This window comes from Phacochoerus africanus, chromosome 9 (genome assembly GCF_016906955.1).
Source record: "Phacochoerus africanus isolate WHEZ1 chromosome 9, ROS_Pafr_v1, whole genome shotgun sequence".
NCBI lineage: Eukaryota > Metazoa > Chordata > Mammalia > Artiodactyla > Suidae > Phacochoerus > Phacochoerus africanus.
The window spans coordinates 100,822,522-100,849,927 of NC_062552.1; the positions used below are offsets into that span (position 1 = coordinate 100,822,522).

Below are 27,406 nucleotides of genomic sequence, written 5' to 3' on the forward strand. Positions count from 1 at the left end.
TGGGAGCCCACGCTGCTGCCTGCTTGAAAGGTTTTAAGGAAACAAACAAAAAACTAGGAACAGGACTTCATAAATTTTCTCTATGCCATCCTTGTCTTTGTTTCTCTTTATCATTCATTTTTATCCCTAAAATAATCTAACCTCAGGCCTGGTAGAAGGCTGCAGGGAATGTTTTAAGAGAGGGTGGAGAAACTCTTTTAAGACTGAGATGTGGAGTGTACAGCAGCAGCAGAGGGAAGTGGAGGAGCCCAGAGCGGAAGAAGGGGCTGAGGGCGGCAGGCTAGGAAGGCAGGCCCAATTCCTGGGAGCTCAGCATCAGGTATATCACTTCAGTGCAAATGTTGAGGCTCAAAAAAACTGCAAAACAATACCAAAAAACCCCCATCCCACCCACCCCCAAAATCCCACAAATGAACCAACCAGGCAATTAATCATTAAATTTTATCCCCAAATAAGTTACAAAAAGTAGAGCAACCTCCAGTGTCCATGGATGCCAACTGTCTTGAGGCTTGGATTCCATCTGGCTACTCAACTTAAGGGGTCATGAGAGCAGCCGGCTATGGGGATGGGTGCACAGGGCCCATCCCGTCAGGACCTGGCTGGTGCCTGCAGCTCAGGCTCTCTGCTCAGAGGCCTTCAGTCAGCATCCCTTTGGTTCCTTAGCGACAACAATCTATTCTCATGGAGGCTCACAAGGAGGCAGGGATGCCTGCAGGCTTTGCCTTGTATCAGATCCTTCTGCTTTTCCAAAGAGATGCCAGGCCTGGGTCATCCTGCGAAGTTTAGCAAGATTGGGTTTAATCTATGGGACGAAAGAGAGTAACTCCAATTAGCAGTATGAAAAGCCAAGCAGCATATAAGTATTTCCTAAATGTGGCCATTCAAATCAGTTTCAATTTCTAATTTCTGGATTGGGAACAGATTACAGATTTCCTTAGGATAAGTGGGACTGAAAACTGTAAGTCTAGAGCCCTAACCCTTTAGGAGTGAGGACAAAACTTTTTTTTTTTCATTTTTTCGTTATCATATGAAAGAAAACCTTTTCTTGGTCACACCCACGGCATATGTAATTTCCTGGGGCCAGGGATCGAACCTGAGCCAAAGCATCGACCCAAGTCACTGCAGTGACAGTGCAGGATCCTTAACCCTCTGTGCCCCAAGAGAACTCCAAAACAAAAAGTTCTCAATGTTGTAAAATCTGCTAGATGAGTCAGAAAACATGAGTACCTGAAAACTCCTTGTAAGAAAAGACTAAAGCCCTTAGCAGGCAGGGTGACTAAAGGGAAGGCTTTTGGAAAGCAACAACACCGACATTCCTATTATGCTCTCATGTTCTGTTTCATGTAAGATTATAACAAGGATAGAAAATGTTCTTTAATTTAAACCACTCGGAGCCTTTATTGCATTATCCACATCATTGTTCCTTGACTGCTGAGTAATCAGGGCCAAAGCATAATGTGAAAATCTCCTAAGCTTGGTTCCTTGCCCGATGATCCTCAAATCATTACTCTAGAGAATCTTGGCGATGGCTACCATTTCCAGCAAGTACTACCAAGCAACTGGCTGTTGAGGCTGCATTTGCCAGCAGTGAATTTGCTGTGCTTCTACCAACTTTCTGTAGCCCCAGAGAGAACTTCTGCATCTTATCAAACCTAGAGCTTGTAGGCAACAGGTGTTCAGGACACATCAGTCCGTTTGTGTGTTAAGCTCAAAAATACAAAGCTGGAGTTCCCGTCGTGGCGCAGTGGTTAACGAATCCGACTAGGAACCACGAGGTTGCGGGTTCGATCCCTGCCCTTGCTCAGTGGGTTAACGATCCAGCGTTGCCGTGAGCTGTGGTGTAGGCTGGTGGCTGCAGCTCCGATTGGACCCCTAGCCTGGGAACCTCCATATGCCGCGGGAGCAGCCCAAGAAAAGACAAAAAAAAAAATACAAAGCCATAATGTGTCTAATGAGACATCTGAATTTGAGCTAGAAGACGAAACAGTGAGACTTTATATAAAACTTCCAAGGCATAGTTTCCAAAACTCGTATTTGGGAAAGGATTAAGACAGATGACATTTGGCTGTCAAAGGAGCTGTTAGTCATTACTGTACCTGCTTTTCTTGCTCCAGGTGGTCAACGTCAGCTAACGGTAGCATGGAGGGCCTGCCATGAGCACACTGGAATGGCAGCTGGCACCAGGACAGAGCTTCAATAAGGCGACAGCTCTCCTCTAGGCTCAGACTGTCATTAAACTTAATGGCCCCTAAAAAAAAGAAACAAGAGGGCATGTGTACGGTGGGAAACCAATGCTGACCCTGGGTCAGGGCCAAATATCCGAGAAGAGAAAGGTAGTTCTTAGGCTTCTTTTATGTGACTTTAATTCTGCTTGAAGTTGGCTTCAGGACTGACCTGCCTCTCAGCTTTTCCTTATGCAATGGTTGTCTTTCTAATCCCTATAGCAGACATTCCTTAACTTGTTAGAATTTTGCTTTCAGAGTTTTTTTTAAATGAAACATGAGCAGTATTTTTGCCTACCTCTTAGGTTTGTGAAATTGAGGTCATCTTTCATCCAGAGCCATTTTATCACCAAGACTTCTATTTCCCTGCAATGTCCGTTTTATTTGCTGCTTTCTTCCGTTTCGGTCATCATCTTCCTAAACTTTCATATTGTCAGAACCTGCCTTTCTGCATATATTAACTCACTCAGTTAACAAATATTAAGTCTCTACTCTGTGTTGGAGCTATGCAGGCAGTGAATGAGATGGATGCTCTCCACCCACATGGAGCTTACAGTCTAATAAGTTGAGACGAACATTACCCAAATAATTACACGGTGATTTAATTATAAGTACTATCAAATATCAAATAATATACAATTGGAAGACCAAACACAGTTTAGGAGGATCAGGGAAGGCTTTCCTGACAGAATGATATTTAATCTGAGACCTTAGGTTAAGAAAAACATGGCTAATAGAAGAAGGGAATGAGCAGAAAGGCATTTCAGACAGAGGAAAAAGGCAAGTACGGAGTTTAGCACACAAGCCCAAGACCAAGGGGGCAGGCTGAAGGGCGCGGTGGGGAGTGATGTGAGAAGACACTGGAGAGGCAGGCAGGGGCCAGACCATGACGACCCCTGCAGGCCAGGGGAAAGAAGGAAAAAAATGTTTATCCTGAGAGCAGGGGGTAAGCATTGCCATGTGTGTTTCAGAAGAACGACGCGCTCAGAGAAATGTTTGAAAACGATTTCTCTGGATGCTGAAGGAAGAACCGCTGGAAGGGGAGCCAGAATAGATGTGGGGAGGCTGAGGAAAAGGACTCCGCAGTGGCAAGAACGAGGGAGGCGGCAGTAGGAACAGACCACACCGGAGACATTTAAGATACAGTTTGAAGGCAGAGGTGATGAAATTTGGGAATGGATTAGCGAGGAGGAGTAAAGATAAGATAAAGGAGTGAAGGAGTGTGTGATATTTGCAGAAGACAAACTAATGAGGGGCTGAGGTTACAGAGCCAGAAAAGACAAGAAGGAAGAGAGGAGGTTAGGTTAATGGAGGAATATCGCATGGAGGGGGGATGTCAGTGAAGTGGAGACCCCAGTGTGGTCAAATGATAGTTGCAGGGGACTCTGGAGCTATCACGATCCCAAAGAAGTTCCTCCAGTGCCATTTTCTGTATTGTATCACATGACTCTACTCAAGAACCCTCAATGATTCTTGCTTTCGGTATAACATCTAAAGGTTTTGTGGTGAACTTCTGGGAATCTATGCTTCCTTACCTTCCTTACCAGCCTAATTTCTTGCTCTTCTTTGCTGCCCCTTATGTAACTAATTTGTTTCTGTCTTTGGATCCCTGCACAGGCTCTTTATTTTTGTCTTTTTGCCTTTTTTTTTTCCTAGGGCTGCTCCCTCGGCATATAGAGGTTCCCAGGCTAGGGATCTAATTGGAGCTGTAGCCACCGGCCTATGCCACAGCCACAGCAATGAGCCTCATCTTTGACCTATAGCACAGCTCAGGGAAACGCTGGATCCTTAACCCACTGAGCAAGGCCAGGGATTGAACCCCCAACCTCATGGTTCCTAATCGGATTCGTTAGCCACTGCACCACAACGGGAACTCCCCACAGGCTATTTCTTTCCCATGTGGTAAACTTTCTCATCCTTCCTCTGAATCCATGTCCTTCAGCTCATTCAAAACTTCACTCAAAATGCCTCTCTTCTAGGAGTTATTACTCCACTCCTATCACTCAGTCTGCATTATAATCAAATGTATATGCTTGTATTCTGCTTTATAATTTTTCAGTGTTCATTTTTAGTGTATTCGGTTTCTTGATCTAAACCGTACCCTCCAAGAGACTGGTAGTACCGTGCCTTCTACTTCTTTTGGAGCTGCTGCACCCTGCCAGTGCTTAGCATGCAGGGCCCTCGATGCCTGGTGTGTTGAGAGTCTTACCATGGCAGGCTTGGGATGCCAACACCTTCTGGACAGTCAGTGGCAAAGTACCTTGGATGCCTCCTGTGGTCTGGAGTAGCTAATACATAAACACATTATTAATGAAAAAGCAAATGGGACAATGAAGGCTTTTATGCGTGGTGCCTCTGTGTGAAACCTCAAAATAAGAGAAAAGCTTACCTCCACTTGTTCTCGAATAAATTCCTACAAAGAGAAAAGGAAAACAGGCATTAATCTACTGTTATGTTATAACTGCCCTCTGATAATTTACAAAATATTCCAAGTTTCTTCTTTAAACTATGCTTCTTAAGAGAGTTCCAGCAATACAGCACTTGGGTACAAATCATGTATTTGTTGTAAGGCACGCTGAATATAAAATACCAGGATAACTGAAAGAACTCTTACTGAACAGAGAATATATTTAGCTACTGAAGTTTCCTCTAGAGAAGCTCATCAACGCATGAGATTATGTAACTGGCGGCCTTAATGACTCAACTAAATATCAGGGAGGTTTCTCTCTAAGAAGCTGTCTGTTTGTATTTTATAACCTTAGCCAGAACACATGTAATACTGCACAAAAACAGCATAAATACACAACAACCATCACTTGCGTAAATATCATAAACAGAAGCAGTCATTTAGTTCCTGCAGGCCTTTTTTTTTCTTTTTTAGTGACAATTCCCTTCAAGTCAAAAAGCTTATTCTCTGAGGCACTTTGTTGAGACATTTTTTCCTCCTTTGCGTATCTCTGTCCCTAGGGTAGCCTTTTCAATAGTTATATTCCTGCAGATTTTTTTTTTTTTTTTTTTTTTTGCTTTTTAGGGCTGCACTTGAGGCATATGGAGGTTCCCAGACTAGGGGTCGAATCAGAGCTATAGCTGCTGCCTGTGCCACAGCCACAGCAATAGCAACGCAGGATACCTACACCACAGCTCACAGCAATGCTGGACTGCTGACCCACTGAGCAAGGCCAGGGATCGAACCCACATCCTCATGGATACTAGTCAGATTTGTTTTTGCTGTGCCATGAAGGGATCTCCTTCCTGCAGATGTTAATATTTACAAAAGGACTAAAGAAATTTAAAGCAGACACTATTTCATGCTGCTAATTTGTTTGACCTCTGGAGGTTAAAAATTGTTTTGAGATATGGCACGTTTAATCATTTCTTTATAAGAAAACAGGATTTCTTTACTTCTGGGAATCTCTCTGTGTAAGTTAGTTTCCTAAGATTGCGACACGATAGACTTCTTTTTAAACCGGACTCTAAAAATTCCCTCCCATCCCTCATTTACATGCTAGTCCACCATACTTATAAGTGAGCACAGTCACCAAAAGCTAGGGGGTAGATACTACATTTTTTAAGCCATGTATTTTCCCAAACAAATCTAAACAGAAAGATATCTCAGAATACCTGACCCACTAACGAAGTTTAGTGTAGGTAAAGATCAAACCTAACTTCTTTGCTGTTCTCTCTTGTGCTCATTGTCTGGGACTTGTAAAACATCAGTCTGTAAGCCTGGAGAAAGGGAGACCCATTTATTCTCTGTTCATTTCTTTTCTTTCTCTTTTTTTTTTCTTTTTGTCTTTTTGCCTTTTTCTAGGGCCACTCCCGCAGCATATGGAGGTTCCCAGGCTAGGGGTCTAATCGGAGCTGTAGCTGTCAGCCTAGGCCAGAGCCACAGCAACTCCGGATCCGAGCCTCATCTGCCACCTACACCCCAGCTCATGGCAACACTGGATCCTTAACCCACTGAGCGAGGCCAGGGATTAAACCCGCAACCTCATGGTTCCTAGTCGGATTCGTTAACCACTGAGCCATGACGGGAACTCCTCATTTCATATTTCAATCATTCAATTAATGCTTGATAACTTAATATTAATGCTCGATAACTTAATATTAATGCTCATTCATTAGGCTGGAGGACAGAACCTTATAGAAAGATGTCTTAGTGATCTTTCAACTGCTAGGATCCAAGTAACTACCTCTTCTTCAAGATGCCAGAACTGTTCCGGCTGCCCTCAGAATCAACAAAATCTCTCCTGATCAGCCTGACTTAACATAATCAAGATTTTCTGAAACTTTAAGTCTTGTTTCAATTTGAGGTAAACTTCTTACCAGTAGGCTTTGAAGTCACTTTAGGAAAAGTTTTCATTATAATTTTCTGGTTAAATACTTAAGGATTGAATTACAATAAAAGATTCTAACAGATCCTATCTTTTGGATTTAAGACAATTTAAAGGAGGAGCCTTGGAGAAAATAAGCCCTGTTGGGAGAAGAGAGCACAGCTGAAAGCCAAGCAGAGGTGGTCTGATCAAAGCCATGTATATTGGTAGTTCCCTAAACACAGGATCTGCTTCAAGTCTCTGATATTTGTTTTTCTGTCTAGAATGACCTTCTCCCCTCTTCTGTACCTAATAGGCTCCTACTGTTCTACAAGACATTTCCTTAAAAAAAAAAAAAAATAGCTTTTCTGTGACGGTTTTCTTGACCTTCATTCTCCTAGGCACAGTAAACATTCTGCGTTTCCATAATACTTTGTTTTGTTTGTTTGTTTTTGTCTCTTTAGGGCCTCACCTGCAGCATATGGAGGTTCCCAGGGCAAGGGGTCGAATCAGAGCTGTAGCTGCCAGCCGATGCCACAGCGACACTGGATCCAAGCTGTGTCTGCAACCTACACCACAGGTCATGGCAATGCCAGATCCCTTACCCAATGAGTGAGGCCAGGGATTAAACCCACATCCTCATGGATACTAGTCGGGTTCATTACTGCTGAGCCATGACGGGAACACCCATAACACCTCTACCGGCCAAATTTCACTGTAGTATAACTATTTAAATGGGCTTCTTCCTCACCTTGAGCTAATTCATCTTTTAATCTCTAGCACATGGCACTCAGCAGGTATTTCACAAATGCTTGCTGAATAAAAGGTGAATATGGAGAATTTCTAAACAAACTAGGAGGTTATTAGCACTCAGCAGTTTTCTCAGCATCTGCAGCTGTGTCTTACCTCCACAATGCTCTTGGTCACAGTAGATCTTCCTCTTCGAAGTTCATTGGCTTCTCTTTCTACAAAACAGAGTGGAACTTTTCCTACAAGGACCAGACGATTGCTAGTGTCTGGAAATATAATTTCAAGGCCCAGATCTTCCAGATTTTTGTGGTAACACCTGAAGAGATAACCTCAAATGTAAAAAAACTACTTTATTCACATTTCAGTATTGGTTCCAAATACTTGATAGTTTCTCAAAAGCTGCCCCAAGCTTTGAAAATTGTACTGTTTTTCTCACATTATGATTGTTTGTTTAGGATTTTAGTATCAAATTTCCTCTCTGAATTATAGTAACATTCATTTTTTTTTTCTTTTCCACTGAGAGAATCAATTTGTTTCTGTGTCTTGTTGCTAAATTTTCATTCTTCACTGAGAAATCGCTAACTTCTTGCTGGCACTTATAGAAGTTTGGCAAAAGTAAAAGGACTGAGAATGTTTTGAATCAGCATTAAAGCCAGGAGGTAATTAACAGCCCCAGGAACTGAGAAGTCCTGATGAACGGGATGTAAATAAATGGATCTGCCTCTAATATAAATTATGCCCCAGGGAAAAAGATGTATTGGCAGTGGCATATTCCCAAACCTTAAATAAATTCAGAGACAATTCTCTTTTTCATTTTCAATAATTTGTGCTGCCCCTCCCCCAAAGGGGATACATCCTATCTTGTGACTCACTACATGATTTGCCCCTTCCTTGTGGCCCAGTGTTTTACTTTCTTCCCAGTATGATTATGGTAGTGAAAACTAAGAATCTAGAATGCACCAAGGCAAGGCAGAATGGAAGCAATTACTGCAGCAACTCTGCTTTCAGAAACAGCACGGCATAAATACAGACTGTTCCAAGAAATGCTAAGAGGATTCTAAGCCAACTGCTGGAAAAAATTATCAGGGAAATGCTATCCTATACTCAACAGCTGTGATATAGTGGAAAGATCAACATTTAGAGTCAGAAGACCTGCATCTGAGTGGCTGCTCTACCTCTTAATATTTGTTATGACCTTGAACAAGTCATATAATCTCTTGGTCTCAGTGCCTCATCCGAACAAAGGAACAATAGTTATGCTCACACCTCACAGAATTATTGTGCAAATGTACATTAGCAACATCACATCCTCATGGTGGCACTAACCATAAGAGTCTCCTTTGTTCCTCAGTCACTGGTATCTCTAGCGGAGGATTTACAGTGGAAGACAATAATTTTTTCCGACCAGAGCCTTGTGCCTGTTGCTTCTCATAGGAATCTATTGAGAGAAAGTTAAATGGGTTAAGGGCAGGAGGTGAAGTCTTCTAGATTCAGATAAAAATGAAGACACAGTCATGGAATTATTACAGTGCTTAGCGGTGTTCAGTTCAATGTTCAATTTTTGGCTTTGAATTTCCATTAAAGTCAGACTAATAACTAGTTTGTTTATTCATTTTAGCAAGTATTTTCTTTTCTTTTCTTTTTTTTTTTTTGTCTTTTTGCCTTTTCTAGGGCCACTCCCGTGGCATATGGAGGTTCCCAGGCTAGGGGTCTAATCAGAGCTGTAGCCACCAGCCTACACCACAGCCACAGCAACACAGGATCCAAGCCGCGTCTGTGACCTACACCACAGCTCACGGCAATGCCGGATCTTTGACCCACTGAGCAAGGCCAGGGATTGAACCTGCAACCCTATGGTTCCTAGTCGGATTCGTTAACCACTGCGCCAACATGGGAACTCCTAGCAGTATTTTCTTAAGTAAGAAATATAAGACTTAAATCTTACATTCAAATGAACAAATGCAATGTTCCTACAGATAGGCAACAGATATAGTATCAGTAATAGAGGCTGACTATTGTGGATTACTGGGGAGATACGAGGGGGTTTACTACACAACCCAATGGCTCAAGAAGCCTTCCCCATTCCTTTAGAGGGATTTCCCAGTCTCTGAAGAAAACTGGTCAGTACTGTTCTCAAATAGCCCAGGGCCTATAGCAAGGAAGCTTTTCTAACCCTGCTTTTACTGTATCTTTCCCAACTCATTTACAAGGAAAAATGAGGACAGAAGTAACATCATTGCCATTCTACTGCTATACCTCCCTAGGTCCTCACCTAACTCTTTAACATTCCAGGGTTTTGTTATTTTATTTTTATTATTTGACCGCAGGAATAAAGATTTTTCTTGGCATTTTACATCTTGGGGAAAGGTACTACCTCATGATGAGAAAAAAAGGGTGGCAAAGATTAAAAAGCACACATTGACTTTGGAAGAATATGTAATGAATTAGTGATACAGGTTACCTCTGGGGAGAGAAACTGGGTGGGATGAAGGACAAGGGTAGAAAGGAGACTTTATTATATTCTTCTGCACCTTTCCGATTGGAACCTATTTGATTATACTACCTATTCAAAAACAATTACATTTTAAGATAAAAACAAAAACGTTGGGCCTTCTGAGGTACTGGTGGTCTCTACTTGATGAACTGTGAAGAAGGGAGATCCCACAGGCATACTGTCGTAATAAAGTAGCCTGATCCTTAGGGCTGATGATAAATAGATGGCAAATATGCCTCTGCCCACATAAGTAAGGCCCATGTGTTTGAATGAGTAAAGTGAATTACTGTGTTCTTTCAGTTATAAAAGAACATGAGCCAGCAGATTCCAGCTTAATTTTTTTATTAATTTTTTAAACCTATAATTAATCTTTTTTCTCAATAGTCACAGTTGGAAAAACTCCTTCAGGTACATTAATTCTGCCGGGGAGTCTCCAAGCTTTCCTAGACCTCAGGAGATTCTTACCAGCGATCAGCTGCTCCAGGCGGATGCGCTCATGGGCGGCGTGCTGGTCCACTAAGACTAGCAGGTTTCCACCTAGAAGACCAGCAAGGAGGACCAGGATTTCAAATTCTCAGCTCAAGATTAAAATAATCATGTTGTGGTGAGGGAGCAAAAGGTTAATTCAAACTATTTAACAACATGAGCTAAGAGAAGCACACAAACTGAAGAGTCACAACTGTTTCTTTTGTTTCCTAAAAAGTTGAAACTATAGGAAAAACGACAACAAATGTATCCCCTGATGAAAAACTCATTAGTTCATTAGTATTTCATTTCATTTTTTTTTTTTTTTGCCATTTCTTGGGCCGCTCCCGCGGCATATGGAGTTTTCCCAGGCTAGGGGTCTAATCGGAGCTGTAGCTGCCAGCCTACGCCAGACCACAGCAACGCAGGATCTGAGCCGCGTCTGCAACCTACACCACAGCTCACGGCAACGCCAGATCGTTAACCCACTGAGCAAGGCCAGGGATTGAACCCACAACCTCATGGTTCCTAGTCGGATTCATTAACCACTGAGCCACGATGGGAACTAGTATTCATTTCTAAAACAAGGTGAAAACCCCACATTCTTAATGTTTATATCCTGATTTGCTTTATTAATTCAACTTTGATACGATGAAGGTTCATTAAACCACACATTTTATAATCAGCTGACTTTGATTCACAAGCTCCTCTGAAACCCATGAAGACTGTAATTGTATTACACTTTAGATCAGAGGTCAGCACTCTTTTTCTGTCAAAGGCCAGGCAGTAAATGATTTAGGCTGTTGGGACGCATGGTTTCTGTCACAACTATTCAATTACTCATTCTTAATCAAAGCTGCCATGGACAGTATGTGAGTGTTGTAGCTGTGTTCCAATGAAACTTTACTTACAGACACCAAAATATTAATTTCATGTAATTTTAATCTCCCAAGAAATATTATCTTCCTTTGCCTTTTGTTCAACTATTTTAAAATGTAGTATACCTGAAACTAAAGTAACATTGTAAATCAACTATATATCAATTTAAAAAAAGAGTAAAAACCATTCTTATCTCCCTGACTGTACAAAAACCAGTGATGGCTACTAGATCTGGCCCTAGGTCATAGTTTGCCATGCTTTAGACTCAAGCTTCCCAAACTCTGATGAGCAGACAGTCACGTAGGGATCTTGATAATTTTTTTGGCAGCGCCTGCAACATGTGGAATTTTCCAGGCCAGAGATCAAACCTGCACCACAGCAGCAACCCAAGCCATAGCAGTGACAAGGCTGGATCCTTAACCCACTGCCACCAGGGAACTCCTACTGATCTTATTAGATTCAGATTCTGATTCAGTAGATTAGGGATGAGACACAAGATTGTGCAATTCTCACAAACTCCCGGGTGACATTATTTACAGACCATGATTTTGAGTAGCAAGGCTATAAACTCTCAAGTGTGAAAGAGAAGCAGAATGTCCTGACCCCAAAGCCAAACCTATCAGGAAATCTCTTTCTCACTGACAGGATGACTGATTCTCAATTATATTATTACATATTTTTAGCTTATAACTTTAATATTTTTGGCCAAAGAATTGACATTTATTGTTATTGATTATACTGAAATAAAAGTTCTCCTCTTGAATTTGATCAAGACAGATAATGCCTGTTGTTCCTATTTCTACTAAAGATTAAAAAGCTGTTTCTATCACACCATCAAATTCATGGCATGAGAGCTTCAGACTTAAAAATGGATTATAATTTTTCTGACAGCATGTGTAACCACAGAACAGGCCCCAAAATGCTGAATTTTAAACTCCTTTGAGGTTAGGAGGAGTTGCAGCTGGTTGTGATGAATACTGAACATCCTGTATCGGGCAAAACAATGGAATAAATAATAAATTATGAGGGAGTAACCTCAAACTTGAAACTAGAGCCAATGTGAATTACCAAGAGTTAGGAATCCTAAGAAATCAATCCTGCACCTGATTCTAGAGGATTATATAGTCCATAACAAAGTTAACGATGATGTCCATTCCTTGAATGAAGCAGAATATATGAAAGTAATTTACTCATGTCAGGGCTGTATTTTTGATATTTCAAAACAACACATAGAAACTTCATAAGGGCGAGGATTTTTGTTATGTTCCCAGCATGCATAGGAGCACCAGGCACATAACAGGTGCTCAAAAAATATTGCTGAATAAATAGTTATGCTATCCTAGTTTTAGCTTAACATTCATAGCTTATTCTTTATGCTATCATAACTGAACAGTTATATTTTTTGTAGGTGGAAACATGCAATAAAAAGTGCTATTAGATGGCATTAATTTCACCATAATTTAAATCAGTAATATATTTGTCCATTACAAAAATATGTACAAACATTAAGTCAATTATAGGAATAGATTGCTTTTGGTATTCAAGAGTAACAAAAACATATCTTGACTTAGAAAAGTGCTTTTATCTAAAATCTCCTTGGTGGCAGCTAACCAATAGAGTGACAATCTAGAATATCGAGAAATTTAAATAGGTCCCCTCTATTTCTCTGAACATCTGCAGATCTTGTGGCTATTCTCATCTCAGGTGCCATTAGTGAGATTTTGGTATTAAACAATAAAGAATTCCAGGTAAATACAACTTTAGGAACAAATCTATTTGTTTTCTGGAAATAGTAAAACTACCAAAATTTGACCTTCATGAATTATACTTCTGTGATAATTATGATAGAACTTTGCCTTTGATCCATTATGACATTTACAAAATAAATTTACATTGTAAACAAGATAAAAGGGCATGTTTTGAAAATCAAAGAAGATGAACGGCTTTCAGATTTCAGAGGCTCTGAAGGTCTACAATGCACATCTACAACGGGGATCCAAGTCCCTCAGTGATGCTCAGGGCTCTCAGCCATCTGGCCCTTTCCAGGCCTGACAGGATCCAGCATCCCTTGTAAATGGTTCAAGAGTCTCCCAGTTTAAAAAATAAAATTAGTAGTTCCCGTGTGGCTCAGTGGTTAACGAATCTGACTAGGAACTGTGAGGTTGCAGGTTCAATCCCTGGCCTTGCTCAGTGGGTTAAGGATCCGGCGTTGCCATGAGCTGTGGTGTAGGTTGTAGACATGGCTCAGATCCCGCATTGCTGTGGCTGTGTAGGCTGGCAGCTATAGCTCCGATTAGACCCCTAGCCTGGGAACCTCCATATGCTGAGGGAGAAAAGGCAAAAAGACAAAAATAAAATTAAATTAAATTTAAAAAAAAAAAACCTTCTTACACCATCACCCTCCTGCAGTCCCTTTTCCATGTCACAGATTTCTGAGCCTGTCCACCTGTCTACCTGTCCTGTTGGGGGCTGTCATCCCACCCTGTCTCTTCTCTGAAATACCTCTTATTTGCTGAAGTTCCTGACCTCCACTGTTGGGAAATCCAAGGGATGTTTTTGGTCCTCATCTCACTTAACCACTCGGCAGCATTTTGTACAAAGTCTTGGCTTTGCAACACAGCCTTTGCCTGTGTTCTTCCTATTTCTCTGTTTCTTCACAGTCTCTCTTGCTGTTTCACCCTTTTCTACCCAGCTATTAAATGGTGGAATTAGTCTAAATTCAGAATGTCTCTTCTTCTCATTCTTCCCTCTTCTTCAGCGTGATAAAGCTTACACTCACGACTTCAAAGACCAACGTTATGCTGACCACTCAGATTTAGATCTCTATATCAGAATGTTTCTCGAGTCCTAACCTGTAATATCCAACCCATTCTTGACACTTCTTGAACATTTCAAAGGGATTTCAGATTGAACTCACGATTTTCACCCTCCCTGCCTGCTTCTCTTCCAACCTGGTCCTGCAACATTATCCACTCAGTAACAGAGGTCAAAAAAACCAGAAGTCATCTTTGATATACCTTCCCCACATCCACTCCACCAACAAGTCCTGTTGACTTATCTCCTAAATATCTTTCTCCCTAGGCCACCCTGGTCCCCTCTAGTTATCATTTCTTAGATATGGCAATATCCTCCTAACAGTCTCTCTGCAGTTACTGGGACTCCACCTCCACGCCCGATCCATGCTCCACACTGCTGCCAGAGCAGTATTTTCAAAATGCAAATGTGATGTGACAAGTGCCACTATGAAAACAAACATTAAAAAAGAAAACAAAAAGCTTTCATGGAGTTCCCACTGTGGCTCAGCGGTAAGGAACCCAACTAGGAACCATGAGGATATGGGTTCGATCCCTGGCCCACTTCAGTGGGTTAAGGATCCGGCGTTTCTGTGAGCTGCAGTGTAGGTTACAGACACAGCTCAGATCTGGCATTGCTGTGGCTGTGGTGTAGGCCAGTAAACTACAGTTCTGATTTGACCCCTAGCCTGCAAACTTCCACATGCCCAGAAAACTTTCAATTGTTTCCAACTGAACCTACCTCTACTCTAGCCTGGTCTCCTTGCTCTCACACAGGAAGGGCTTGCCCCGCTTCCTCTCACTGAAGGAGAGGAAGGCATAAACTGCATGTTACTGCCGCTGCCCAGAATATCCCTCCCTCCCCCTCTTTACACTTCAGATCTCACTTTACCAAGAAAATCTTCCCTAACCTCGCTACTCAATCAAATCTCCCAAAGCAGATTCTTACAGCCTCTCGTCTTTCTCCTCCATAACACTAGAGTTAAAATTTTAACGTCTGTGTAATTATCTGCTCTCTTGCATGTATTTTTTTCTGAACATTGTATTCTGAGCAGTCCCTGGCGTGCAGTAGGCACTCAGTCAATATTTGTTGAATGAGTTAATATTATTATTTACAAACTATTGTTTTATTAAAGCAGGTCACCAAGAGATTACATGTAACTCTTGATAAATCTTACGTAAGAGTTCATTACGTAAAATTTCTATTATTATAAAAGGAACATATTAAGACGTTATTAAAAAGTCAAACAATATAAAATATTTTAAAGAGTAAAAGATCAAATTTCCCCTTTGCCACTTCCATTCTTACTCCCACTATTATTAACCACTAATAATAATTTAACAGGTATCATATGTGTATGTATATAAAACTTTATTATAATATCAATATTTAAATATAAATAAATGTATTTTATTAAAAAAATTTTTTTTACTGGCTGCATCCATGGCATACAGAAGTTCCTGGGCCGAGGACTGAAGCTGCACCACAGCTGTGACAACACCAGATCCTTAACCTGCTGAGCCACAAGGGAACTCCAAAACTAAATGTAATTTAAAAACTGTTGCTTCATAATATTAATTTAGATTGGTTTTCCCTAATCTGTACAAATCATTGAAACTGTATTTATAAAAAAAATAAATAACCTTAAAAGGAAGCTTGCAGAAGACCAGCTGATTATTGAGGTTCCATTCTTACCTGCCTCACCATCCTCTTCAGTCTTAGTGCTCATTAAACAGGCAATAAACTTGTTATCCACTTGCTGGAGAACCTGTCATACATTCAAATAAGTGGTATAACACTAAACAAAAATTAACAAAGGCTAATACTTAATTTAAAGTCAGTTGCTCTATAACATTCATATCCAAGACTGAGGACAAGGGCTGATTAACCTGAGGGAGTCATTAGGAAGGATAAAAGAACGGGCAAGAAGAGTGATCAGTGATCAGAAGACAAAAGGAGAGACTACAAGAGAACCAACTGAGGCATCTAGGAGGGTTATGCTAATAAAACTTCTGAGGAGCCTTGAAATGTTCCCAACAGAATGATTTTTTTTTTTTTTTTTTGCTTTTTAGGGCCGCACCCAAAGCATAAGGAGGAGGTTCCCAGGCTAGGGGTCAAATAGCTACAGCTGCCGACCTACACCACAGCTCATGGCAATGCCAGATCCTTAACCCATGGATTGAACCCTCAACCTCATGGTTACTAGTCGGATTTGTTTCCACTGCACCACAATGGGAACTTCAGACTGACTCATTAATAGGTAATATGACCAGAGAAAACTTTTTTCCTCTTTTCTTTCTTTTTTTTTTTTTAAAGCCACCTGCCTACACCGCAGTCACAGCAACTCCAGATCTGAGCCTCATCTGCGACTTATGCTGCAGTTCACAGCAACACCGTATCCTCAACCTACTGAGGGAGGCCAGGGATCGAACCTACATCCTCATAGATACTAGCTGGGTTTGTTACTGCTGAGCCACAATGAGAACTCCTAGAGAATTATTAGTATGACCATAGACTGCTAACAAATAGGGCTGGAAAGAAAACAGAAGTGTATGCAAAAGCAAGGAAAACCATCTTGGAGGAGTTAGTCCTTCATTAAAGCAGTAAATTAAAAGCGACCAGTGGCTTTAGACCTTGGTGGTTCCTCTCTAGCTAGATCAGTCTAAGCTCCAAATTTGTTTCCATACTGCAATCAGGGAGACAGAGAGGGCCTTAGTGGTGTAGAGAGAAGGCAAACTAGAAGAGCAGATGAGACAAAGGGTCCTTTCAATTAATGGAACTCCTCAATCTGGGGTCTCTAAGCTGTGCCATTTGAAGCCTCATACAATACAGGATCATTTTAAAAGGGACACTGTTGCACATTTAAGGACAATGTCTCTAACGTACTCAGTTGACTTATAAATTATTGTCAAAATGTAATCTTTGAAACTGTGAGCTTGAATCCACAATTCATTCCTCCAGACTTGCTCACACCATTAAGGACGTTTTTTTCTTTGTATTTATAATTAGTCCTTTGCGTTTTCTTCTGATGATAAAAGTTACAGCAAGATTTAAAAACAAAAAAACCAACAAAAATAGCATGGGCCTTGACCAGAGTGATCTATGTCATCAAACAATTTCACAAGAGTTAGTCTAGCTTAGGTCTTATATATACATATCTTAATGAGATTTCAAAGTCAATCTTTTACCTGCATCGAATGAATCATTTCTTTGGTAAAACGATAAGGATACAAGATGTTGTGAATTTTAACTGCTAGGCTCTCAGCCTGGCCACTGCTTACGTCAACAGCAACCTAGAAAGACCCAGCACAAACGTAATTTACATTGTAATCTTTTATGTCTGCAGAAATGTTTTACCAAAGATCTCAAAGTGCTTTAAAAACATTCATTTTCACAGAACATATTAGAGGTGGGTTGAATTCAGGGAACTTATAAAAATTCAAAAGGCTCTATGAATTATTACTCAAATAATTATTTTTGTTTATAAGCAAAATTACTGACAAAAACCAATGGTTTCAGAATAACAATTTCCTGTGCTCCCTGGGCAAGTCTTTGAAGACAATTTAACTGATGAATCAGTAATCAAATGCTCATCTACTCTACACCCTCATTACAACACACAAAGCACATTCTGTGATAACTCACTGAGGAGAGAACAGACACTTGGGTCCAATGATGAACTGTTCCTCCAGAAGATTCACTGCTTCATCTTAAGATAATGCTTTTTATTACCACCACCCTAAATTCTTTGCCAAAGCTGCAAGGCAGGATTTCTGAGAGTGGTAAACACAGTGATTGCACAGGTCTAGTCCAAAGCTTCCAAAATGCTATGAGTTCTGATTCCTCCTCTCTACATAAATATTCATTTCCAGCTAAATTATTTGGAATTTTATTTAAATTATTTGGAATAATTATTTATTATTTCCAGCTATTCATAATTACAAATCAATATAGTCATTCATGCCCATACTCAATTTAAATGAAATTTAAAATTTAAAGAACAAGCGAACCTACCTCTGGATAACGGGCAAATACTGGATTTTCCCATTCTGAGAACAAAGACTGAAGTGATTCGTGACCAAAAGCATCACCCCCAGTATCTAGGGCAAAAGGGGATACATTGACATCAAGAGCCTGGGAAGAGGGTGAATGGCATCTCATGCACCCTCAAGACCAAAGATCAGACACATTGTTCCAATATGCTACAAATGCACAGTGTTGCCTGTATCTCTAGATTGTTTTGATCTGCTGCTTTTTAAACTAGAATCAATGACTGTATCTTCTGGCATCATCTGCTTCTTCTCTAAGCTATTTTCAAGAGATATTTCAGAATACAAGTCCAGAAGAAACTGGACTGGGTTCAAATTAGTAGCCTTACTTCCTTTAGGTAAAAATATACATTATCAATTTTTAGAAACAAAGAAAAGAAAAATAATAAATGTCTGTAGCTTTTTCTGAAGATAAGAATTTTGCTTATATAAATTGACTGCAAAATGGAGTCAACTCCGTTCTTTAAAAATAAGAAGTATTTTCTTAATCACAAGACACCACAGACTGTGCCTAATCACCCAGTATTGACCCCTTCTGGAAAAGTAATTTCTGATCTAAATGCATGCACTGAATGACTTAGTTCTGCTGTTCAGCGAGACCGTGGGGACGTCCTGGTTCCAGGAAGGCACAGCTGGCACTGATCAAGCTTAATAATACACCCTGCTTTGTTTTCTTTGCGCTGGGTGGCACAGTTTGTACTAGGTTGTCCCAAGAGGCTCCATTAATGCCCTACCTCTGTTATTCTGTCTCATCACAGTCCTCTCTTCCCGAGCTCTAGGGAGGAAAGGAAGAACAAGGTCGCTTCTAAAAGGATGACACCTGTACTGAAATCCTAAATATAAAAAAGAAAAACCTAGACATTTGAACTCAAAAAACAAATGATTACAAAGTTAAGTTACACGAAAATCTCTTTCTGTACCAATTAAGACATGAGGCAGACTACTAAACAAACACTAGGCTGAGTCAGACATTCTTTAATGAAATTCTTCTAACTTAGGAATTAGTATTAATGCTCAGTCCTTTTATCTATACCAGACAGAATGAGGACCTAAAACAGATCCCCATTTTAACATGTCTCTTATCCACAACATATGTGTGTGTCCCCAGTATTATAACATTTATCTCATCATATTATAATTATGTTTAGATAGCTTTCCTCCCTAATAGACTGTGGACTCCTGAAAGCAAAGCCAATTAATTGGCAATGTGGCAGCCCCAAGGAGAGTGTGCATGATCAACAAATGAGTGAGAGTGAATGAACAGACGAGTAGAGAAAAGTTTTCAGGAGTTCCCATCATGGCGCAGTGGAACCATGAGGTTGTGGGTTTGATCCCTGGCCTTGCTCAGTGGGTTGAGGATCTGGCATTGCCGTAAGCCATGGTGTGGGTCACAGACGCAATTCGGATCCCCACTTGCTGTGGCTGTGGCCGGCAGCTGTAGCTCCAATTAGACCCCTAGCCTGGGAACCTCCATATGCCATGGGTGCAGCCCTGAAAAGCAAAAAAAAAAAGAGAGAGAGAGAGAGAAAAGTTTTCAATTTAAATTCCAAAGTCCAATAAGATCTGGCCTAAATTCTACCCTCATTTCTGAAGGATGATCAGATTTGAGTTTTAGAAACAAGGCTGAATTTGACAGTTTTGAACAAGGGCAAAACATGATGAAACTTATTTCCAAAAAATCTGTTGGACAACTGTGCCCAGTCTCTTGAATTAGAACACGATGGAAGATAGTATTAAAAAAACAAAAACAAAAACAAAAACAAAAACTTGGAGTTCCATCGTGGTTCAGGGGTAAGGAACCCAACTAGTATCTATGAGGATGTGGGTTTGATCCCTGGCCTTGCTCAGTGGGTTAAGGATCTAGTGTTTGCCGTGAGCTGTGGTGTAGGTCACAGATGTGGCTTGGATCCCGTGTCACTATGGCTGTGGTGAGGGCCGGCAGCTGTAGCTCCGATTTGACCCCTAGCCCAGGACCCGTAGCCTGGGAACTTCCATATGCTGTGGGTGCAGCCCGGGGGAAAAAAAAAAAAGAATGAAAAAAAAAATCTGTTGGACAAAAATTGGAGAGGGATTAATTCAGAGTGATAAAATTAAAGTGTGAGGTGAAATAAGGTTGTGTGAAGTAATATAAAGGACAGAGTTCAAGACATTTTAAAGAAAAAAACTACCAGGGCTTCGAGACTTGACACTACTCCTTAAAATTACCTTTACAGATCCTTTCTCTCTCTCTCTCTTTTTAACAGATCCTCTCTTTTGTGCAATAAAAGTAAAGTAAACCTACTTCTTAACAGTTCTTACGTGGCATTTTATGTGTGGTTCAACAATGTCCTGATGGCCTGCTACACATGAGCCATTTCCAGAAAGGAAGCCTTCCCTATGAATGGAGGCTGCTCAGGGGCCATCTTTTCTTAGAACTAGTTTCTAGACCCCAACACTCTATTTTTCATTATGAATCTCTGACTTAACATGACCCTCAAAAGTTCACTAGAAGAACTTGCTGATCTAAAAGTTAAGTGGGCTGAAGCATTTTAAGCATCTAAATTTATTTAACAAGAGCAGATGCTTATGCTGAGCATGGCAGCCCAGATTTCCACCCCCCTTGTTTTAGCAACAACCATCTCAGTTTAATGTAATAGTTATTTTTTGTCACCATATCAGAAGCAGCTGCATTTCCGGAAGATGAGGTGCCAGTGCCTTAGATTTACCTTTCATAAACATTCAGTATAAGTCAGGAAATAAAAACTACATATGTTGAAAAACACAAGTGTCTTTAAGAGCCACCTGATAGTCTCAGGAGCATTATTGAAAGGAAAGAGTTTTCTCCTATTTAATACTTTGAAAGTTACTGCAGTGATTATTTTCTTTTTTACAAGGAGAAAAAAAACTGGAAAATTGAAAAATAAAAGTCTTACTTAACTTTAAATACATCAGACTCCTGCTAAAGATATTTATCCCAAGGAAAAAATTATAAGATAATTTGCAATTACCTTCTTACAATTTACATTTTTTTGCAACATTCAGGACTTTTAATACAGATGCACATTTAATGTTTATCCTCCTGATGCAAAACCAAGATTACTGCCAGATGGAAATCAGCTCTACCATCTCCCAACATCTGGCTCTCAACACACTGCCAAAACAATGTCACTTTTAATGCTGACTTAGACCTGGAAACTCAGAGTCCTAGCCTAGGCTCTGATGTGGCCTTTTGGTCCCATCTAAAAGCCACACTATTGTCGTGCTGAATAACAGCCACTTATACAAATCAAGAATATTAGCATATGTACATATAGTACATATAAAGTATATTTGAAAAGTATGTTTATAAAAATACACACTTAACCTATATTCCAAAGATTTATGATCAAGTCCTATTTTCTTAAAAAAAAAAAAGTTCATAATATAGTATTGTCCTGGGCCATAGATTTTACTGGGAAATCTAGGATGATGACAGGATCATTCTGGCCATTAACCTGGGAGCTGCATAGAGCAATTTCTAGAAAAATACCACACTGGCATTGCAGGTGCCTTTAAAGACAAATTTCTAGGAGAGTTGTGTGTTTGGGACAGAGGGGAAAGTGGGGAAGGGAAGCACTGTGGATCTTCTCAACTATCAATGGCACCATTTTCATTAAAAACTCTCGCCCTCTTGTATATACACACCCCCAGAGACACCATACATACACTTACATTTTATGTTGTTCTTTCATGGTATTTCTAGATTTAAATAGTGCTGGACCTGAATAATCTTCATATACCATAAAACCTATTTTATTAATTAAACTTCAAAATGTTCTATCTTCTGAGATCATCTCTTTGAACAATGACTACTATGCCTACCTTCAAAAGCATTCATGCCAGTTACCATTTACTTACCATTCTCAAGTAGAACATCCACAGCCATAGTTGTCAGGTCTTTAGTACAAGCAGCCCGAACGTCCTCAGTAGGAGCAACGAATGTGCTCAGTCCGTGAGCTTGTTGATGTAAACCATTCTTCCCAAGGCTCCATCGAAATGTTGCTGCCAATCTAAAGAAACACGGGTTGGAGTCTTCATTTTCACAATCAGTTCTTGCTAAAGAGTCCTCACTCTGAACACAAGTTCCACTTTGGTGAGCTGTGGAATCTTCTACATGACTCATTAACATTCTCTTTGGAGAGTCGAGACTTCCAATCTGTTGTTCTGAAGCTCTAAGAACATCTGCATCCTTACTGGTAACTGTAGAATTGTCATAGGGCAATACCAAAGGCGTTACTGACATCACAGAGGGCTCTGTGGTACTGTTGTTAGAATGCATCTCACTGTCTTTATTGAAGGGACTACTCTGTGTGACAGAGTTTGACATTGGCTGGATGCCACTTTCTGGTTTTTCATGTTCATTTTTAAATAACTTACCAGAATCTAGGGTTAACGCACTGTACAAGCCACTGTCTTGCCTACTGGAACCTGACTGTGGACATTCGTCACAATGACCCATCATCTCCATTGTTTGAGTCTCTCTTTCAGAATCCTTCAATCTGGATAATTTAGAGGCTAGTGATTCAGGTGACTTCTCAACATCCAAAGGCTTTCTGTTAAAATGAGATAACTCATTTAGAGTTATAGGGCTTTCTCTTAAGCAAGGCATCTGTTGTTCCAAACAGTCTTCTTCCTTGGAGAATGGAAACTTTTCTGAATAAAACATGTGACTTGCTGGTTGACAACTACTCCTTGAATCATTATGTTTCAAGGTAGTGATTTTACAAATACCAGAGTTATCTAAGTGGTTTTCGTCTTTCCATGGAATGTCAGGTTCACCCTGGGGACTGAGATTGGTAGTGATTTCTAAAGTATTATTTTCCTCTACTTCTGTACTCAGAGGATTTTTAACTTTCCCATATTGCCTCTTAAACTTCTCTAAAGATCCTAGTTGTGAACTTAAGCTTAGCTTCTTATGAGCTATAGGTTTGGTGGAACCAATCAATTTATCTGTTCTCTTACTACTATTCGAAACTTGTCTACCCCAAGAGAAAGATGACGTGTCAGTTAATAGGCAACCTGTGTGTGGTTTTTTACTACCTTCCTGAAAAACGGCAAATTTTTTATAAGTTGCTATAGGCTTATTCTCTAGCCCATGACTTATATTTGCTCTACATAATTTTTTGTTGGGCAGCTGAGCAAATTCTTTACTTAAAGTGCTGGTTAAGTCTTTAGTGTTTGGAATCTCAACTAAATGGCATGTTCTACTTCCAAATGTTTCTTTGGCACTCACAGGACCAGGTTGAACACGGTTCTTAAATAAATGCTCTGTTTTGGTTGATTTAGTTTGCTCATTTTGTACCACGTGAGTTATGAAGCCAGTGGAACATAATTTAACTTGTCCATAACTAAAAACATTTATCCTTCCACAATTACTAGGTTCTTTTTTTCTTTCCTCTTCCTTTCTCGGAGTGCCATTTGCTCCCAATAATGTCTCAAAAGGCAGAGGCTGGCATTCCATTTCAGTAGCATCTTTAAATCTCTCTAGTTGATTCTGAATTCTATTACTTTTCAGGATGTTGGCATTTGTGTCATTCACAATAGTACTTACTTTCTGTACTTCTGGGTTGTCTCCACTCCGCTCAAAGTGATGTGTTTGAAAAGGGCTTGCAAACATTTCTGAACTGGTTCCACATGGATTTTCTGAAGAGTTAAGTTCCAAGCAAGATTTTTTATCTTTCTCATTCTCTCCTGGTTCTGATGCTTCAACTGTCTCTTGTTCTAAGATCCTTGACTCTGAGCAAGCACTATCTTCATTTTGTAAAGATGTCTCTGTCATTTTACTATGGGCTGGTCCACTGGATTCAAAAGCATACAAAAATGAATCATTTGTCTTTTTTCTGATAGCTTCTGAATCCCTAGAATTCTGTGTGTTTATGTTTTCTACAGCAGCTTTTCTTTTCACAGCTTTTGATTGCAAATTAAACATTTCATATGAATCCAAAATATTATTACATGCTTCCTGGAAATTGACCTGGTCATACTTCTCATCAGAGGACACTTGCTTCTGAAGAGTGGTGCTAAATAAACTAAAATCGTTATCTTCACTAAATTCCTTTATGTCCTCATTTGATAATTCCACAAATAATTTTTCTTTCTTTAAAAACATTTTTACTCCTTCTTGAATGCAAACCAAAAGAGTATCCCAGTTCTGAAACTCAATCAGTGTTTTTGCTGGTTCCAGGCACACGTCATACTCACAAAACTGGCACTGCATATTAATGACATATATACCATGGAGTTCTGGGTTAGGCCGAGGCCGAGAACTACAATTCATTTGCCTACTGGCAGAGCCGTTCTTTGGCTTGCATATAATACTTTCTTTCCTTAGTAAAAAGTCAATGAGTTTATGCAACTTTGTCCTTAAAATGAGCCTCTTGTTCACAAACAAAAACTGCATATTCTTATTATAATGTGCTTCAGCGCTAATAAAGCCATTAAGCTCAAACTCCTTATATTTAAAATTGATCTCTCTTAACTTTTGGGACTTACCTAGTCCATAAATTTGACAAAATCGGGAACATATGTCTTTAGTTTTAGGGAGCTGAAGAACCATGGAACCAGAAACATCATTTCTCAAAGAGAAAGAAACGGAAGGGTGCATGAGTGAGAGTGCTTCTACCCTCTGCCTAACCTTCTCAAATTCCAGTCTAGGATCCATGCATTTCCTCCTTACAGGTAACTGATAAAATAGGTTATATACTGTGACTGTTGTCCCAGCACTTGGCCTAGTCAAGTCAGCTTCACAAGCTTTTAGGGCTTTTCCATTTTGAAACAGTTTCACAAAAGTTTTCATCGACTTGTTTCTCCTGGATGAAATTTCCACAGCACTGGCCATGTCAGCGATACTGGCCAAGGCCTCCCCTCGGAAACCATAAAACCTTGGGTTCTCCAAGTCCTGTATGGAGTTGCATTTACTAGTGAAATAACGATTTCCCACCTTGTCTACATCTTCACTCCCCATCCCAATTCCATTGTCTATCACTTGAACTTGAAAGGTTTCCATGTTCACCCTGACAGCCACACATTTTGCTTCAGCATCGATACTGTTGAGGGCAAGCTCCTCAACACACTGACCTAAGGAGCATATAGCCAAACCAGAACGCAATCTGGCTTGTACTTCAACTGACAAGCACTTGATCATGGCAGGCAGAAAGCCGGTAAGAATGCCAGGCACTGGATCCCTTTCAGACTGGAAATAATTGCCTATGGGAGAAAACAACAACAACACACAGAGAGACAAATTAAAGCTTCCAAGTGACATGACATCACCCATTTCTCTCAAGCATTATAGAGAAATATTTGAGGTAAATGAAGTCTCTTATTAAATCACATTGTAAAACAAAACAAATTACGGCTCCGATCTCTCAACAGATCACACAGCTCATGTTCGATACAGCGGTTTAATAGCAAAACACCGAACACTATAACAGCATCCGTAATTTCACAATTTTTATTGCTCCTCTCTAAATCCCTTATGCCCTAAAGTGAAATCATAATTATGCTTGAGGCTGACCCCTGAAGACAGTGTTCAAATTCTAATCACTTCACCAAAAACAGATGCCTAAATTCCGCTAAGAAACGTTAGTTAGAAATTACTCATGAAAATGTCTAAGCTAGCTTCATAACATTTATACACAGTAACTATGACTTTTAGAAAAAACTTACAATGAAGTGTTAAGACACTCTAATAAGTAAGATGTAAGAACAGAAAGAAATAAAATTAAATTGTTATATCAAGAAGAAATGGGTAATAAGATTAATAGTAATTACTAATATTATTATTGGTTAAATGTAATTATCTCACCGGAAAGAGACTAAGAATGGGAAAGGATAGGGCAGGAAAATTCATTTTCATTATAATCCTTTCTGTACCATTTGACTTTTAAATCTTGTTCATGAATTAATTTGATAAGTTTTCAGAAGGTCCTTACTATTACTTTGTATTAATATTCTTTGGTCTTTACAGATGGCTTCAAACTATCGTGGCAATAATAATGATGGCAGGAGTCTGTCTGAACTTCAAGTTTTCTTGCCGGTAAAAACAAAAACAATATTATAGTGCAATTAAAGGTCTTCATAGCTGAGGGGAGCATGGGCTGGACATCTCGCAACTTGTAAGGATAGTTTTACAAACCCGGGAAAATCAAAGTTATAATTGCGGACCTAATTTCTTTTTTTTTTTTTTGTCATATCTAGTGGTACCCGCGGCATGTGGAGGTTCCCAGGCTACGGGTCTAACCAGAGCTGTAGCCGCTGACTTATACCACAGCCACAGGCACACGGGATCCGAGCCGTGTCTGCCATCTACACCACAGGTCACGGCAACACCAGATCCTTAACCCACTGAGCAAGGCCAGGGATCGAACCCGCAACCTCATAGGTCGTAGTCGGATTCGCTAACCACTGAGCCACGACAGGAACTCCCGGAAGCTGATGATTTCTAAGATAATGAACTTTGCAGCCAGCAAAAAACGAGAGGTGAACGTTTAATAAGCATTCCAATGGGTACCCAGCTAAGCGATTTCCTGATTGCATCCCAGTCCTGAGACAAATGAGACGATTCGATCCGGGTTTTGAAAACTGGGGGAGCAGGGCTGCGGCCACGGACCCCGCCGCCAAGCTCAGGCGCTACCCCGTCCCCTCCCCCAGCCAGCAACCCGAAACCCCCGCCTGCCCGGGTTTGGGCGCCCTGCTGAAGGCAGGCCGAGAGGCCTCCCGGAGCCCTTGCGCAGCGGCTCGGTAAAGCTGGCTCGCAGCGGTCGCAACGGCCCTTCTGGTGTCTAGAAGAGCTCCCAGAATCATCTTTTCGTCGCGTGCTTTCCCCCAAGTCACCTCGAATCGCATTTCACCAACTCCCACATACCAACCGCCTCAGACGCCAGGCGCGCGCACGTTGGTGCGCGAGGCTCGTGCGCGCGAGGTTCATGCACGCGCGAGCCCGCGAGCATGCGCTTCTGAGCCTCCCCACCAAGAACACCCTTTCTTCCCTGACACCCCAATGCGCATGCGCACTGGGTATTGCCGGCTTGGGAATTCAGAAGTGCAGAGGTCTCTTCTGACAGGGCAGGTTCTCAGTCTTTATCCTGTTTCAGCACGGTGTGAAAAACTGTTTCTTGCAATTTTTACTCTTGTTTTTTCCTCTTTCCCCTTCTTTCATTTCTCCTTTGCACGTACTACTATTTAATTTAATGTATATTTTATTTGCTTATCTTGTGTCCTCTCTCACTAGAAATGTAAGTTGTATGACAGTAGGGATTTTGTCTATTTTTGTTTGCTGCTGTATCCCCATGGCAAGAACAGTGCCAGGCTTGTGTTAGGCACGCAATGAAGTTCAGAGCCTTCCATCTTAGAGATTTATAGCATTTCAGAGCTGGAAAAATCAGAGAAACTATATCCAGCTCAATTCTTAATTTACATGTG

General features: G+C 40.5%; 1 protein-coding gene across 1 annotated transcript; it reads right to left on the reverse strand.

Annotated features, from left to right (window-relative positions):
- Window positions 1-427: 427 nt before the first annotated feature.
- MLH3 (mutL homolog 3) lies at window positions 428-27,078 on the reverse strand. Its single transcript, XM_047797842.1, is given in 15 exon segments — window positions 428-802; window positions 2,097-2,248; window positions 4,432-4,510; window positions 4,612-4,635; window positions 7,442-7,601; window positions 8,612-8,723; window positions 10,245-10,316; window positions 15,612-15,684; window positions 17,105-17,209; window positions 17,931-18,016; window positions 18,700-18,798; window positions 21,842-21,937; window positions 21,940-22,000; window positions 22,002-25,189; window positions 26,850-27,078. Coding segments are annotated over 15 exon segments (4,515 nt in total). The 5' UTR covers window positions 26,935-27,078; the 3' UTR covers window positions 428-679.
- Window positions 27,079-27,406: the final 328 nt, after the last annotated feature.